General features: G+C 47.5%; 1 protein-coding gene across 3 annotated transcripts; it reads right to left on the bottom strand.

The window, feature by feature from the left end:
- Positions 1 to 255: 255 nt before the first annotated feature.
- On the bottom strand, positions 256 to 16,899 carry ZNF175 (zinc finger protein 175). 3 transcript variants are annotated; one of them, XM_034986991.1, is made up of 5 exons: positions 16,766 to 16,899; positions 13,600 to 13,791; positions 7,089 to 7,215; positions 6,732 to 6,827; positions 256 to 3,120 (listed from the first exon to the last, which is right to left on the bottom strand). In XM_034986991.1, the coding sequence occupies exons 2-5, from the start codon at positions 13,669 to 13,671 to the stop codon at positions 1,319 to 1,321; spliced, it is 2,097 nt and encodes a 698-aa protein (XP_034842882.1). In that variant the 5' UTR covers positions 13,672 to 13,791; positions 16,766 to 16,899; the 3' UTR covers positions 256 to 1,318. The 3 variants fall into 3 exon arrangements, with proteins under 3 accessions (XP_034842882.1, XP_034842884.1, XP_034842883.1); XM_034986993.1 differs by having other exon boundaries at positions 256 to 3,117; XM_034986992.1 differs by lacking the exon at positions 16,766 to 16,899 and having other exon boundaries at positions 13,600 to 14,771.
- Positions 16,900 to 17,645: the final 746 nt, after the last annotated feature.

Genomic DNA, 17,645 nt, shown 5'->3' with positions numbered 1-17,645 from the left:
AAAGAGAAAAGGTGCCCTGTGAAGACCAGTATCCATTACAAAATCACATTTACACATTTACCAAAAAAGTACATTCACGTGTCAAGACAGGCATACCTCGGAGACACTGGAGGTTCAGTTTCAGGCCACGCAGTAAAGCGAATGTCACAATAAAACAAGTCAAGTGAATTTTTTGGTTTCCCAGGGGGAAGGGTCAGAGGCAGAAGCAGGCTCCCTGCTGAGCAGGGAGCCCGATGCGGGACTCGATCCCGGGACTCCAGGATCATGACCTGAGCCGAAGGCAGTCGCTTAACCAACTGAGCCACCCAGGCGCCCCGAAAAGTGTATACTTATTAAAAAACACTTCATTGCTAAAAAAAGCCAACCATCTTCTGAATTTTCAGTGAGTCGTAATCACTGATCACAGATCACCACGACCAACAGAATAATAATGAAAAACTTGGAAATATTCCAAGAATGACCAACATGTGACAAGACATGTTGGGAGCAAATACTGTCAGAAAAATAGCACTGTGACTCGTCCGACGCAGGGCTGCCACAAACCATTCAATTTGTAAAAACGCAGTATCTGCAAAGCACGATACAATGAGGTAGCTATGCCTGTATATATAAAGAAATTAATAATTATTGACTGTGCAATCTCAGGATATATTCAATCGGGAATAAATTTGATAACCGTAAATACAGTAGATCCTTTAAAAAAGCATATAATCTTCCCACACCTCTGCTATGCAGTGATATCCTACAACAAACACTACAGAACGGAGCGTTATGTGGGTGTATATACGTATCTATGTATGTATGTGCTGACCTGACCCCACACATGCACACACACACACACACACACACACACTACCGTTTGGTCATTCAGTTTGCTAGTACGTTGAAAATACTGATATTCCATATTCAACAGGGTTATCATTAATTTCTCACAAATTTTCCTATAAATGATCTGGTAAAAAAAAGTCTGTCTTGTACTACTTTCTAGAGAAACACGCTTCTCAATGTGTTAGTCGGGGTTTCTTCCCAGATGAATTTTATAATCCTTAACGAGGCTCGTATGAGTATGGACATTTACCCTCATTCTTAAAAGTTGTTTTCTGAGTCATTTCTTTCACATCAAATAACGTGTAACTCTGCAACATGCAGTGCATTCATGGAGTTTTTCAGAATCAGGGATTCTATAACCTACAACTGAATCTGATGCTTGGGAGATTTTTTTTCTTCTTCGAGAAATTTAGGGTTTGGTTCATTTATGTGTATGCCAATGCATATGAGGAACTGATTTCTGGGTAGAGCCTTTCACACAATAACTGCTTTAATAAGACCTGTCTCTAGTATGAGTAGTTTGGTGTTTATTAAAAGTGGATCTGTTGTTGAAGGCCTTCCCACACTGAGAACATACGTAGGGCATCTCTCCCGTGTGAATCCGCTGATGCACTTGGAGCTGTGGTTTCCTGCTGAAGGATTTCCCACAGTCACAGCATTCATAAGCCTTCTCTCCAACATGCGTTCTCTGATGTGCCATCAATTCTGATCTCTGGAGAAAGGCGTTCCCACATTTGTAACAGGCAAAGGTTTTCTCTCTGGTGTGCGTCATCTGATGTTTGTGGAAATTTGACCTGCCGTTGAAGGCCTTCCCACATTCGGTGCACACATAGGGTTTCTCTCCGGTGTGAATCCGCTGATGCTCTTTGAACTGTGACTTGGAAGTGAAGGCTTTCCCACAGTCGCTGCATTTGTAAGGCTTCTCCCCGGTGTGAGTTCTCTGATGCATGCTGAGTATGGACTTCTGGTTGAAGGCTTTCCCACAGTCGCTGCATACGTGTTGTCTTTCTCCGGTGTGAATCTTCTGGTGGATGTTGAGGTGTGACTTCTGGGTAAAGGCTTTTCCACAGTCACTGCATTCGTAAGGCTTCTCCCCAGTATGAATCCGGTGATGTATATCAAGCTGTGACTTGGAAATGAAGGCTTTCCCACAGCTGTGGCATGGGTAAGGTTTCTCTCCAGTGTGGCCTCTCTGATGAACAGTCAGATGCGCCTTCTGGACAAAGGCCTGCCCGCACTCAATGCACACATAGGACTTCTCCCCCGAGTGGATTCTCTGGTGCAAGCTGAGCGTTGACTTCTGGGTGAAGGCCTTCCCACATTCACCGCATGCGTACTCGCGCTCACCCGTATGAATCTTCTGATGGATGGCGAGGGTTGAATTCTGGGAGAAGCCTTTCCCACATTTGCTGCATTCGTAGAGTTTCCCACTAGTGTGAGTCCTCTGATGTCTGAAGAGAGATAACATCTGGAAAAAGGCTTTCCCACATTCGTGGCATTTATGGGACTTCTTTCTCGTGTGCGTTTTCTGGTGTGTGATCAGTTCTGATCTCTGAATGAAGACCTTCCCACATTCCTTACAGATGTAAGGAATGTTACCTGTGTGATCTGTCAGATACACACCGAGCTTTGGTTGTGGGGTGAAGCCCTTTGCGCATCTGCTGCATTCCTGGAGGTTTTCTACACTATGGAATCTCTGCTGCTCGAGGGGTGGCTTCTGGGGGAAGCCCCCCCCACATTCGGCACATTTATTGGGTTTCTCCTGATTACGAATGTGATGCTGTGTGCGTGGCTGTTTACGGCTGAGGACTTTCGTACATTGATCCCCATCACAGAAGTTCTCTCCTGGATGGATACCCTTGCAGCCAGCATGGGAAGAGCTACGGGTGAACAGCTGGCCAGAGCCAACAAGCTCATCAAGGCGTTCTGTGCTGTCGCTTTGATTTTGATGATTTACTTCTAGGTTAGGCTTCAAACTTTTTGCAAATGAGCAATGTTTATGAGGTCTTTTTTGCGAAGAAACAAGGTGGGGCCTCACATGAATGATTTTTCCAGAGTCTTTCCGTTCACGGTCTCTCTTTGTATCCAGTGTTTTCCTGTTGAGGAAGGCCCCACGCTGTGCAGGTTCATTTTGCTTCCACTGACTCCTCACTGTACGACTGGCATGTTCCCACAGGTCTTCTGAAATGGAACACCACGAACCATCTCTTGTGACTTCACTTTCCTTATCATCGTGAAATGAAGCTTTTTCAAATATTTTCTGTTGGGAGGTTTTAAGTCCAAACACCCCTTCTAGAGGAGAAAAAGAAGATGAAAGAGAAGCAAGTTAGCAGAGGATGGAGGAGAAATCATAGGAGCAGACTGAGGGTGAACACAAATTGCTGAGTCATGATAATAATGATGATGGTGATGAGGGTGACGACGAGAGGAGACAGCCACCCTGCCTTCATTATGTGTCGCCTGTCCAGATACAGCACGCAGCATGTGCCAAATAGTGTTCTACATTGTGCGCACGGAAACTCTTAAATCCTCACAACCCTGCACAAGGTAACTGCGCTTACTCTCCCCGTTTCACAGATGAACAGGAGGAGGCACAGAATCTCTAAGTAATTGACCAAAATCACCCTGCGGAGCTCTGGGGAAAATCAGATTAGAATTTCTAATTTTTTTTTTTTTTTAAAGATTTTATTGATTTATTTGACAGAGAGAGACAGCGAGAGAGGAAACACAAGCAGGGGGAGTGGGAGAGGGAGAAGCAGGCTTCCCGCCGAGCAGGGAGCCCGATGTGAGGCTCGATCCCAGGACCCCGGGATCATGACCTGAGCCGAAGGCAGACGCTTAACGACTGAGCCACCCAGGTGCCCCTAGAATTTCTAATTCTAAGCTGGCTCCACTTACGCAGGCACGCAGTCTAGATACCTATACACACACCTGCGATGACAGAAAATACAGACAAGGGTATGACAGGGCAACATCTGGGAACAGCCAAGGCTTGAAAAGGAGGGGCTGAGAGGATGGCTCTTCATTAGCTTTCAGATCTAAATTATCACTAACTTCCCAGTTTACTCTCACTTGTTAGAAACAATCCCAAATCCATCTGCCCTATAAATCCTCTGGAGAAGTAAGAAAGCTCCAACCCTGACACGGCCAAGCAGTGAAAGAATACCTACGCCCAAACTCAACTCTCCAGGGAGCTGAAATGTGTTTGCTTGAACCTATTAACCCAAGAAAAGTACATTGGAAGAGTAGACAAGGGGCGCCTGGGTGGCTCAGTTGGTTGAGCGTCTGCCTTAAGCTTAGGTCATGAATACCAGGGTCCTGGGATTGAGCCCCGCATCCAGCTCTCTGATCAGTGGGGAGCCTGCTTCTCCCTCTCCCTCTGCCTGCCGGTCTGCCTTGTGCGCTGTCAAATAAACAAAATCTTAAAAAAAAAAAAAAAAAGAGTGGACAAGCAAGCTGTCCCCTGAAATCTGCGTCACCCTCTTCCATAGAAGTTAATTGTGACCAGGTATGTGGCTGCCAAGCTACATAACAGCTCCCAGTGCCCTTGCAATGAGGTGGGACAGTGAGGCTGTTTCTGCTGATGGAGTATGCATACGACGTTATGCACCACTTCTGGCCTGGGTGGTAAGACCACAAGCTTCTCAATGCCCTCCACCCCTTTTATTCCTGGTAGAACCTGCCTGTGGATGCCAGGCACAATCACACAGATCGACAGCATCATAAAGCAGAGTACAACAACGGCAAGGGAGAAACTTAATACACCTGAAGAAGACAAGAAATGAGGCTTCCTGCTGACCTGCTTGTTTTAACTGTTTTACAGGAAAGAAATTATTCTAGAAATTATCACACTGACCCTTGGTCTCTCCATGTAACTTTCAGCCTTACACTACCTAATATACCATTTTTCCCACCAAGAATGGGAGTCATTGATCATCAAATTTACTAGTATAGAACAGATGCTAAAAGGAAAAAGAGGGGTGCCAGGCTGGCTTAGTCAGTAGAGTACACGACTTTTGATCTCAAGGTTGTGAGTTTGAGCCCCATGTTCGGTGTAGAGATTACTTAAAAATAAAATCTTAGGGCGCCTGGGTGGCTCAGTTGGTTAAGCGACTGCCTTCGGCTCAGGTCATGATCCTGGAGTCCCTGGATCGAGTCCTGCATCGGGCTCCCTGCTCGGCAGGGAGTCTGCTTCTCCCTCTGACCTTCCCCCCTCTCATGTGCTCTCTCTCATTCTCTCTCTCTCAAATAAATAAATAAAATCTTTAAAAAAAAATAAAAAAAATAAAATCTTAAAAAAAATGTGTGGTAAAAAACATGTAATATAAAATTTATGATCTCAACCATCTTTTTTTAATTTTCTTATTTTAAGTAGGTTCATGCCCAGATATTTACAGTGTTCTTAGATAGTGTATATTTTCTACCTTTACATATATCATACATATGTCTCTGTAGCAGACATGGAAGAAAACAGGAACCCAACAGAATAGAGCATGAGTGACGAAACTCTTCAGCTACACTTAAAATTAGAAATATGTGGCCACGATGCTAATGTCACTGAAAAGACTCTGTTAATCCTACATAGTAATAACTCTATTTTTCCATCAAAATCTCAGGAAAAAAACAAAGTATCAGTAAAATCTGTCAATGGCATCTTGACTGACCTCATCAATGACTGGAATCCACAAAACCCATTAGGAACAAAAACAAGCAGGAGGAAATGGGAGCTAACTTATGGGAGACCAGTGGGATTAAGAAAAAGGGTCAACTAAATTGCACATTCAAAAAAATGGATTTCTTTTTTTTTTTTAAAGATTTTAATTTATTTTTGACAGAGAGAGTGTACAAGCAGGGGAAGCAACAGGCAGAGAGAGAGGGAGAAGAATGTGGGGCTCAATCCCAGACCCCAGGATCATGACCTGAGCCGAAGGCAGACACTTAACCACCTGGGCCACCCAGGTGCCCCAGAAATGGTTGGATTTCTAAATAAGACTGAGGTGGAACAGCCAAGACACGCAGGAGACTCTGGCAAAATGTGTAAGGCGAAAAGCATGTTTGATTTGTGTGAGGATTCCAATTTCCAATCTCCCAAAAATAGAGGAAGTGAGTCATCCCACGGGAAGTGTCCGCCATGTGGTTGAATAAGGTAAGAGAATGGTTTAGGCACAGGGACTGGAGGGGGTTGATCCAGGGATCACCAGAAAAAATTGAGGCCTCGGTGTTCCGAATAGAAGGGCCCTTGAAGGTAATTCCTATATGAAGGGATGATCAGAGGGAAGCACAGGGGCCCTGAACTGCAGGTGCCACAATCCGGCGAAAAGAAGAAACAAGAAAGAAGATCCAGCACAGAAAAGAAAAACCAATGAATTCAGGGGACAAATCAAAAGGAAAAAAGGCCGTAAGAAAAAACTCCATGGACACAACAAGATGACAAAAGCCACGTACGGATGGAAAACCCAATCAGATGACAGATATGAGGAGATGCTCTAACATCTAAAAATGAAATTAAAACAAGAAACACCCCTATCGCCTATCACATGGGCCATAAGAAATCTGATAAACGCCATGCTGGCAGGCAAGACGCACAAATGGGAATCCTTGTGCATTCTCCCATGAAAGCGTAGGTTATGCAGCTCATCTGAAGAGCAGAATGGTTTCCTTAGTCACATTAACTACACTTCTACCCAGGGGTCGGGGAATCCCATTCCTGAGCGTTCACCTCTGAGAAATTCTTACACCTTCCTCTAAGGGGCATTTACAGGATAATGTATTGCAGCGTTAGTCAGAAACTGGGAGTGGGAGGCAATGTACAGCCCACCATCACGGGGACAGATAGTGTGGCAAGTTGAATAACGCCCCCCTGCCCCAAAGATATCCACGTCGGCCAGGTAGTAGTCACTCACCTCGATGCCTCTGATGTGGGAGCTGAGCCCCTCTTATCCATGACTTCTCTCCTTTTTCCATCCTGGAAATAATCTCTGGGTTGGGAATGTGATACCCTGTTAATGAGAAAGAATCTCCGATTTGGATGTGGTCTGGGGCTTTACAGGCCATTCAGCAAACCTTTGTATGGGCTCATCAGAAAAGTCAACATCTTTCACTAGGAACAAAGTGATAGTCAGAGGTGTCCTAAGGGAATGAATAACCCAGGACAAATCAAAGGCAAACAGATTACATAATTCAGATGCCCTACTGCGTTCCACAACAAGAAAGGAAATCTTAACGAGGTCCATCCAAGATCCCGGGTCAGGTGTGCTCACCCACGGAGAGGAGGTGGCTGTAGATCTCCAGCATCACATCCCAGTATAAGCATCTCTGGGCAGGGTCCAGTTGCTGCCACTCCTCCCTGCTGAAGTCCACGGTCACGTCCTCAAATGACACCGATCCCTGTAACAACAGACCGGATGTCAATTACTCACTACCGGTGAATAGAGATGCTACCGGTAGACTTGTTTTTAATCATTTTTCACCACGATCTATATGGCTTTCCACTAACTCACCCATTTCATATTGTATTTTGGGGGTGGGGGGGTTAAAACGTTTCTAGAAATATCCTGCCATCTACTGGGCCGGTCTTCGTTCTACTTTACTGGCATAGAGCTCCTAAAACCCTTGAAATTTCCTAAGTGAGGAGAGCGATAAAGGGTAGTCTTTTCTTTTTTTTTTTTTAAAGATTTTATTTATTTATTTGAGAGAGAGAGAATGAGAGACAGAGAGCATGAGAGGGAGGAGGGTCAGAGGGAGAAGCAGACCCCCCCGCCGAGCAGGGAGCCCGATGCGGGACTCAATCCCGGGACTCCAGGATCATGACCTGAGCCGAAGGCAGTCGCTTAACCGACTGAGCCACCCAGGCGCCCCATCTTTCTTTTTTTTTTTTTTAAAGATTTTATTTATTTATTCATGAGAGACAGAGAGAGAGAGAGAGAGAGGCAGAGGGAGAAGCAGGCTCCCAAGGAGCAGGGAGCCCGATGCGGGACTCGATCCCAGGACCCTGAGATCATGACCTGAGCCGAAGGCAGACGCTTAACCATCTGAGCCACCCAGGCGCCCCTCTTTTTTTTTTTTAATAAAGATTTTATTTATTTGAGAGAGAATGAGATAGAGAGAGAGCATGAGAGGGGGGAGGGCCAGAGGGAGAAGCAGACTCCCCGCCGAGCAGGGAGCCCGATGCGGGACTCGATCCCGGGACTCCAGGATCATGACCTGAGCCGAAGGCAGTCGCTTAACCAACTGAACCACCCAGGTGCCCAAGGGTAGTCTTTTCTTATGCCAGGGAGGTAAGTTTTGGAAATGGGGGGCTGGTTGCCAGGGGAACCAACCAAGTGATGAGAGGTTTGAACTTTCAGCCCCACCCCTTGACCTCCAGGAAGGGGAGAAGAGCTGGAGGCAGGAACTAATCACCAATGGCCAATGAGTGCTTCCAGGCTGCTGAACCAGATCACTTCCATATGTCACCCAACCAGGTGTCAAACTGTATGGGGACAGAAGATTCCTTTGGAATCTCACCCTGTGTATCTCTTCATCTGGCTGTTGATTTTATTTTTTAAGATTAATTTATTTAAGAGAGAGAAAGAGCACGAGGAGGGAGAGGGAGAAGCAGGCTCCCCGCTGAGCAGGGAGCACTACACGGGGCTCAATGCCAGGACCTTGGGATCATGACCTGAGCCAAAGACAGATGCTTAAACGACTGAGCCACCCAGGCGCCCTTGGCTGTTGGTTCTTTTTTTTTTTTTTTTTTTAAGATTTTATTTATTTGACAGAGAGAGACACAGGGAGAGAAGGAACACAAGCAGGGGGAGTGGGAAAGGGAGAAGCAGGCTTCCTGCAGAGCAGGGAGCCCAATGCGGGGCTCGATCCCAGGACCCTGGGATCATGACCTGAGCCGAAGGCGAGCCACCCAGGCGCCCCTTGGCTGTTGATTCTTATCCTTTAATCTCCTTTGTAGTGAACCAGTAACCTAGTGACTAAATGGGTTTCCTGAGTTCTGTGAGCTAATCTTGAAAATTAATCAAACCCAAGGAGGGGTTATGGGAACCTCCAAAGGCCAGCGGGTCAGAAGCGCTGGTGACAAACCGGAGTTGCGACTGGCATCTGAAGTAAGGGGAGAGGGGCTGTCTTGTCAGACTATGCCCTTAACCTGTGGGATCTGACCCTATCTATGGGTAGATAGTGCCAGAATTGAGTTAAATTTGAGAACAAGACCCCAACAATTAGACAGCAACAGGTAATGGACATGATGGGTTCCCTCATGTCAAGGGAGAGAGGCTATAATTTTAACCAGGCTGGATGACTGTGAGAAACAAAACCAGTCAGCACAGCCTGACGGGACAAGCCTGCACAAAATTCATAGAGAAACCCCTGCAACATGTTATCATGCTCCTCATCGGCCACCACGTCCTGAAGCCACTGCCAAACCGCGAGCTGCATCTTGCTTGTCATGCTGCTCTTGAGGGTGAAGTTTGGGACCTGAGCCTGACCACCCCTGGTAAGGGCACAGAACTTGCGGGTTTTGCCTATTTAACCCTAAACCTTCCTCCTTTTGTAGCCGAAGGCTGTTGACTCCCCAGTTTGCAAACTGTATGGCAATGAAGCTTTCCCTTGCCTGGGATCAAATCTTCGAATTCCAGGAATTTCTGCTGACAAATTGTAGGACACCCAGCTGGTGTCACAGGGAAGTGCTTAGCGTGGGAAAAAATCCCCACACGTTTGGAGACCAGAAGAGTCAGAAGCGCAGTGTTCTGTGTGTGTAAAGGAGACACGCAGGAGAAGCGATTTTCCTTTACAATAGGGAACACTGATCTGACCAAAAGCTGATCCCCCTCCTGGAAGGGTGGGCGTGAAAAGCATGTGAGTTCCGAGGGTGAGGATATGAAACAGCGCTCAATCGAAACTCCAAACTGAGGTAGCTCTTTCCAGTTCTAGACCAAATCCCAACATACGTGTAGAGGGAGGGATGCCCCCTTCCCCGTGCCAAGCAGGTCTCCTACAGTGGGGTGGCCTACAATTCAACTCAATTCTAACACCATCTACCTGGAGGTGGCGTCAGATCCCACAGGTGAGGGCTCGGTCCTACATGACTGCCCCACCCCTGGAGGAGCCAGTCACAAGCCCAGGCTGTCACCTGTACCTCTGATTGGCTGGCTTACATTAGAGGTTCCCACGACCCCCTTCTTGGGCTCAATTAGTATGTCAGAGCAGCTCAAAGAATTAAGGAAACCCGTTTACTCACTAGGATCAACGGTTTATTATAAAAGACAGTAAAAGGGCGCCTGGGTGGCTCAGTTGGTTAAGCGACTGCCTTCGGCTCAGGTCATGATCCTGGAGTCCCTGGATCGAGTCCCGCATCAGGCTCCCTGCTCGGCAGGGAGTCTGCTTCTCCCTCTCCCACTCCCCGTTTGTGTTCCCTCTCTCGCTGTGTCTTTCTCTGTCAAATAAATAAAATCTTTAAAAAATAAATAAATAAAAAATAAAAGACAGTAAAAGATACGAATCAAGAGCCAGATGAAGAGGTGCATGGGGCAAGGTATGTGGGAGCTTCCATGCCCCCTCCAGGTGAACCACTTTGGGGTACCTCCACGTGCTCACCAACCGGGAAGCTCCCCAAACCCACTGGATGTTTACGGAGGCTTTATTTCATAGTCATGATTGAGTAAATCACTGGCCTTTGGTAAGTGATTCCACCTCCAGCCCCTCTCCCCTCTCTGGGGGTGAAGAGGTGGGACTGAAAGTCCCAATCCTCTAATCACAGGGTTGTTTCCCTTGGCAACCACCACCCTTGGAGGATTTCCAAACTTCACCTTATTTACACAAACCCAGTTGTGGTGGAAAGGGGTTTGTTATAAACAACAAGACACACGCTTCACCTTTATGGCTCTGAAGCTTTTTTTTTCCCTGCCAAGAACTGAAGACAAGACTAAATATTGTGACAGAAGATGCTCCTACTGCTTGTGGCTCAGGAAATTCCAAGGATTTGGGGAGCTGTGCTGGACGATGACCAAATACACAGGTTTCTCATAAATCTCAGTATCACATAGCTGTGTAAGGGTGTCATTAAAAGACTGGGAGGTAAATACCCACATATTTAGTTAATAGGGTAAAAATTCATTGCCTCGGGCGCCTGGGTGGTTCAGCTGGTTGAGCGACTACCTTCGGCTCAGGTCATGATCCTGGAGTCCCAGGATCGAGTCCCGCATCGGGCTCCCTGCTCGGCAGGGAGTCTGCTTCTCCCTCTGACCCTCCCCCCTCTCATGTGCTCTCTCTCTTTCTCTCTGTCTCAAATAAATAAAATCTTTAAAAAAAAAAATTCATTGCCTCTGAGGAGAAAGACAATCTTGACAGCTGTTATTTTATTTATTTATTTATTTTTTTAAGCTGGAACACGTGGTCTTACGGAGACCAGGGAACTAGGTTATACCTTCTTGCTCTAGCAAGCTCATACCGTGTTGGACCATTTAGATCATCTGCCACAGGGCGCTGCTTGCAAAGACAGCCGTTTATATTTACAGGCTGACTGAGAATCTGAATCAGCAAAAGGAGTTATCTATTGAAATGGCAAAATGAAAACCAGGGCAAGTAGACAAAATTATTTTCATCATATAAAAGGGAATGAGCTACTGGTAAGCGCTGTGAATTGTGCAAGACTGTTGAATCTCAGATCTGTACCTCTGAAACAAATAATGCAATATATGTTAAGAAAAAAAAAAGAAGAAGGTAGCGGGAGGGGAAGAATGAAGCGGGGGAAATCGGAGGGGTAGACGAACCATGAGAGATGATAGACTCTGAAAAACAAACTGAGGGTTCTAGAGGGGAGGGGGGTGGGAGGATGGGTTAGCCTGGTGGTGGGTATTGAGGAGGGCACGTTCTGCATGGAGCACTGGGTGTTGTGCACAAACAATGAATCATGGAACACACTTCATCTAAAACTAATGATGTAATGTATGGGGATTAACATAAGAATAAAAAAATAAATAAATGAAAAAAAAAAGGGAATAAGCTAATATGAAGTAACCTATATCGTAACACCCACTTGAACGTGCTTTCAATCACACTCTTAACAATTCAACCTACATCAATGCAAAATGAAAGGCATTTTCCTACAATGTAATTTTTTTAAAAAAAGATTTTATTTATTTATTTGACAGAGAGACACAGCGAGAGAGGGAACACAAGCAGGGGGGGAGTGGGAGAGGGAGAAGCAGGCTTCCCGCTGAGCAGGGAGCCCGATGCGGGGCTCGATCCCAGGACCCGGGATCATGACCTGAGCCGAAGGCAGATGCTTAACGACTGAGCCACCCAGGCGCCCCTCCCCTCCAAGCTCCTCCCACCCCCCAAAATTCTTATGTCGAAGTCCTAACCCCCAGTACCTCAAAATGTGCCTGTATTTGGAGACATGCTCTTTAAAGAGGTCACTAAGTTAAAATGAGGTAAGGTGGGCCCTAAACCAATATGACCAGGGGTCCTTATAAGAAAAGGAGATTAAGACACAGACCCCCACAGAAGGAAGATTGTGTGAGGACACAGTCAGAAAAAAGTCCATCTACAAGCCAAGGAGATACCACAGAAGGAACAACCCTGTTGACACCTTGATCTTGGATTTCTAGCCTCTGGAATTACGAGAAAATAAATTTCTGTTCAAGCTACCCAATCTGTGGTCCTTTGTGACAGCAGTCCTAGCGAGCTAACAGTCACACAATAAAGATCTCGACAATTTTGTTTCAAATTTGGGTGTTTTACATTTTCATTTTAAGAATGACTTTTAAGTATTTGGGGCAGTATCTTTTAATTTTTTAAATGATTTTTACTTGGCATTTACTGTAATAGTTTTAATGTTCCTTTCTTTCAATGTTTTCTATTATCAAATGTTTCTGTCGGCAGAGATTACTTAAAACATTACTGAAATATATAATCTCACAATGTACTGGTTCACAATGGTAATAAACCATGCATTTATTATGTTTCTTAAAAATAGAACATCTCTCTGTAACTTTGATTATAAACCTATCACAGGTCAACAATGCACTCACTGTTGTTTTAAAACACAGTGTCTTTAAATACACAGACTAGGGGCACCTCGGTGGCTCAGTCGGTTAAGCATCTGACTTCAGCTCAGGTCACGATCTCGGGGTCCTGGAATGGAGCCCTGAGTCAGGCTCCTCCCCCAGTGGAGAGTCTGCTTCTCCCTCTCCCTCTGCCCCTTCCCCTGCTCGTGCTCACACTCTCTCTTCCTCTCTCTCTCTCTCTCAAATAAATAAGTAAATAAAATCTTTAATAAATAAATAAATACACAGACTAACTTGGAATTTCAGGAAATCTTGAGTATAACCAAGAATCTTCCTTTCTCTTTCCCAATATCAAATACCGTATCTGTGGGCAATTTGGGAACACTGTTCTCTGGCATTTTTATTCATCTTTTAAAACAGGCAAAACCACACGTCCTTAAAACGGTTTTTGCTCTAGTATCCTATGATTCTATAAACCATGAGGACAGAGGGGAAACGACCCAACCCCCACCAAGCAGGTAAGAAGTCAGATAGGGACCAGCTGAGAATATGCAAAGACCCAGTGGTGGATGAAGGATCTTCCGAGCTGAGCAGGAAGGAATTAGCATTTCCCTATTATACAGAAGGCCTGTGAATGAGGGGACATCAGCCCCCGTGGTCCGCTCTCAGCAGGAGGATGCACACGGTCTCAGCAACGGGGGTCCAGAATCTGCTGCTTCTCATGTCTGCCCTCAAATTCTGGAGAACCGTCCCTGGGGCTCCTCCTGCTTACCTCACATGGTCCATCCTGCTCCTGTGGACCCAGGACCTGGCACATTTGGGGCAAATTCTCGTCAGCAGGCATGTCTCTCCTGGGCTTCACTTCTCAGTTTCTCTTGCTGCCAACTCCACTTTTCCCAGGACCTCCAAGCTGGGTGGGCATCTGGAGGCTTCGATCGGAGCTGCTGGGGAACGTCTGGCTAGGCTGTGAAGAGAGACCCGCAGCCTCAATGATGTGGTCTGACCCCTGGGCTCTGCAAAGCCACCAGGAAGTCCTGGAGAGACAATGCTCACATGGTCACTCCTCTAACATGTGCTCCACACAAATATTTTTGAGGGTCCCTAGGGGAAGGCCACGGGCTAGATACTATGGAATAAAAGTTCAGAAGAATCCAACCAGTTATTAATCAGGGTAAAATAAAAGACGAAGAGTTCTGGGGTGCCTGGGTGGCTCAGTCAGTTAAGCAGCCAACTCTTGATTTCGGCTCAGGTCATGATCTCAGGGTCCTGGGATGGAGCCCACGTCAGGCTCCGCATTCAGTGGGGAGTCCGCTTTGGGATTCTCTCTCTCCCTCTGATCCTCCCCGCACTCGTGTTCTCTAAAATAAACAAATCTTAAAACAAAACAAAACACAGAGTTTGGACTACATGAAGGTTTAATTGTAGCTCTGCCACCTTTTAGCCTTGAGAATACGAAGATACTACTTTGTCGTTTCCAAAGTGAGGAGGCACATTTTTATCGCAGGCATCAGGACATGTGATGAGTCTTATTAAGCCTTCAGCACCTGCCTGGCATGTGGTAAATACGCTGTTTAATTTTCACGTAACCCTGCCCACTAAACATTACGATCGTGATTATGCCCATTTTGAGGCATGAGGATGAGGGAACTGAAGCTGTTACATGCTTTGCCTTACGGTCAGTCTGCAGACGGGAGAAAAGGTAATCGGTCCTTCCTCTGCCTCGTTACACCCTGCACACAGCCACCTCTATTTCCTGTGGTCCCCTCCGTTGTCAGCTTCCATAAACACCATTTCCACTTCCTGTTGCCTTCAGAGAGCTGAGGCTCTGAGGTGGTTATGCTGGTATGTCTGTGCAAGCTTCTGGACATTTCAGCGCCCATCCTAGACAGCCCAGACTTTTCTCATATTTTTCTCTTATTAGAATATTTTATTTTGGGGCGCCTGGGTGGCTCAGTTGGTTAAGCGACTGCCTTCGGCTCAGGTCATGATCCTGGAGTCCCGGGATCGAGCCCCGCATCGGGCTCCCTGCTCGGCAGGGAGTCTGCTTCTCCCTCTCCCACTCCCTGTTTGTGTTCCCTCTCTCTCTGTGTCTTTCTCTGTCAAATAAATAAAATCTTTAAAAAAAAAAAAAAGAATATTTTATTTTATTTACCATTTTTAAAATTAATTTTATTTTATTATGTTATGTTAGTCACCACACGTTACATCATTAGTTTTTTTTTTTTTTTTTAGATTTTATTTATTTATTTGACAGAGAGAGACGCAGCGAGAGAGGGAACACAAGCAGGCTCCCCGCGGAGCAGGGAGCCCGACGCGGGACTCGATCCCAGGACCCTGGGATCATGACCCGAGCTGAAGGCAGCCGCTTAACCGACTGAGCCACCCAGGCGCCCACATCTTTAGTTTTTGATGTAGTGTTCCATGATTCATTGTTTGCCTAAATATTTCATTTTTAAGTAATCTCTACACCCAAGGTGGGGCTCGAACTTACAACCCGCAGGTCGAGTCACACGCTCATCCACCGACTGAGCAGCCAGGCGCCCCATAACAAAGCTAAAACTTAAATTTCCTGTCCTCGGCCCTCACCTTCACCTGGAAAACCTGCAGACACGCACCAGGACCCTGGATCACTTAGCGCGTCTGGACCGTACAGAATGAACTGCCTGCCAACTCCACACCCAAATGCAGTCCCTGACAGCACTGACCTCCAGATACCCCCCCGGAGCGGACCACAGGACTGCCAGAAGGTCAGGAAACGCCCCCCAGGCACTGGCACAGCCCAGGCTACGCAGGCTGCCGGTATGTTTCCCAGGGAGCGTGATTTCCACAGGACCCCGAATAATTCCCAACACGGGGTTCCAACGGATGCACCCCAACAGGAAATCATCATCAGCTGTTCAACTGCCAAGTACTGAGCATGTCCACAGGGAGCTAAGGGGGGCCCTCAAAACCCCCATAACTGACCACCCAGACCTGCAGTCCATCGGCTCGCATATGCTACCCTTAGCACCCCACTGATTTCTGCAGGTCCCCAAGCACTGCTCCCCGATGTTACAAGGGGACCCTCAAAGTCCCCCGACCCCTGAAGCTCCTGCGCCCAATCGCGGCCGCCAGGCACTCCGCCAACGCCCCCGGTACCGTCTACCAAGCCCCGCTCCAGAAGCACGTTCGCCGTCCTCAAGCGAGCAAGTTCCAAGGACCAACAATACAGAATTCGATACTAAGACACACTTGGGGGGCGCCTGGGTGGCTCAGTTGGTTAAGCATCTGCCCTCAGCTCAGGTCATGATCTCGGGGTCCTGGGATCGAGCCCCGCATCGGGCTCCCCACTCAGCGAGGAGCCTGCTTCTCCCTCTGACCCTCCCCCCTCTCCTGCTCTCTCTCTCTTAAATAAATAAAATCATGGGGCGCCTGGGTGGCTCAGTTGGTTGAGCGACTGCCTTCGGCTCAGGTCATGATCCCGGGGTCCTGGGATCGAGCCCCGCATCGGGCTCCCTGCTCAGCAAGGGGTCTGCTTCTCCCTCTGACCCTCCCCCCTCTCCTGCTCTCTCTCTCTTAAATAAATAAAATCATGGGGCGCCTGGGTGGCTCAGTTGGTTGAGCGTCTGCCTTCGACTCGGGTCAAGGTCTCAGGGTCCCGGGATCGAGCCCCGCATCGGGCTCCCTGCTCGGCGCGGGGTCTGCTTCTCCCTCCGCCCCCTGCTCCCGCTCTCTCTCTCGAATAAAATAAATTTTAGAACCTTACACACACACTTAAGAGTTTAAATCCCCAGAATACTTCCACACGTACAGGAAACACGCAAAGCCTGAAAATGACCGAGCCGACCACCCGACTCGGGCTAGAAAATGCCGCTCGTCTCGCAGCACCCCTGCACTGAGGACCCCGTCACTCACTCCGCAGACCCTCGCCATTCGTCCCCCGAGCCCCTCACACTCACCCCAAGCCGAGTCCCCCTCACAGACCCCACAGGATCTCCACTGCTAATGTCCCAAACACCTCAGCCTCCCACACGGGCGGGACACGGCCCAGAAGTAGTTAACAACCTAAGCGAAATGGCCGCGCTGGGCCACTTCCGGTCTGGGTTAGATCCCCGACCGGGCTTCTCGGCGCGCCGGGAGTGAACGGTGCGCATGCTCGGTAGAAGCTGTGACGCCACACTCTGCCAGTAGTTATCATGGCGGCTTACCGGTTCCAGGTATTCTGTCCCTTCTTCGCTACCACGACTCACCCTCTAAGGAGAGGCTAATGGGAGCTCAGCGGGTGTTGAGCCTGGCAGTCAAGCCCCTCTCCACCACCAGACTCCCCCGAAAGCAGCTCCAACCGCAGGCTCTGACGACTGGGTAGGCTGTGGGCTTGCCTCTCCAGGGTCCTGCTCAGCCGGGCCGGGGTTGCTGACAATCAGGCAGACCAAACCCAGGGATTGGCCCTTCAGAACTGATAGGAGCCACTCCCCAGTGCTTTGCAGGTGAGAGAAGAGACAAAGCCAGACCCGGTGTTCGGAGGTAGTTTATAAGTTCTGCAGCCATTTACTGCAGTAGGTATGATGTGGGGAACAAAGGCAGAAGAAAAATTATTAAATTTCCTTACTACCTACAGCCCACCAAGTCCTTGAAACAGGCAGAGTGACTTTCCTCTAGGGACTCAACTGCCTGGATGTTAATACTTTGCTAAGGGCAAAAGGCAACCTCAGCCCGACCCCCAGAATTCTGTAAGTCTACTTTAACATACAAAAATTCCTTTAGAAATTTCCTTTATCTCTAAACCCCCCAAGATACGTGTTGGCAATCATCCCCTAAGCATATGGCCCACTGATATAC

Source organism: Mirounga leonina, unplaced genomic scaffold, assembly GCF_011800145.1.
Source record: "Mirounga leonina isolate KUSES-001 unplaced genomic scaffold, KU_Mleo_1.0 Mir_376, whole genome shotgun sequence".
Taxonomy (NCBI): Eukaryota; Metazoa; Chordata; class Mammalia; order Carnivora; family Phocidae; genus Mirounga; species Mirounga leonina.
Note: the sequence above shows the minus strand (reverse complement) of the source record. Positions and strands in the feature narration are given on the sequence as shown.

Coding starts and splice junctions, on each gene's coding strand:
- ZNF175 (XM_034986991.1), bottom strand. CDS start 13,671: ATGCCTGCTGACGAGAATTTGCCCCAAATGTGCCAGGTCCTGGGTCCA. Junction 7,216..13,599: donor AGCAGGATGGACCATGTGAG/GTAAGCAGGAGG, acceptor CTGTTGTTACAG/GGATCGGTGTCATTTGAGGA. Junction 6,828..7,088: donor CAGCCACCTCCTCTCCGTGG/GTGAGCACACCT, acceptor TCTCATTAACAG/GGTATCACATTCCCAACCCA.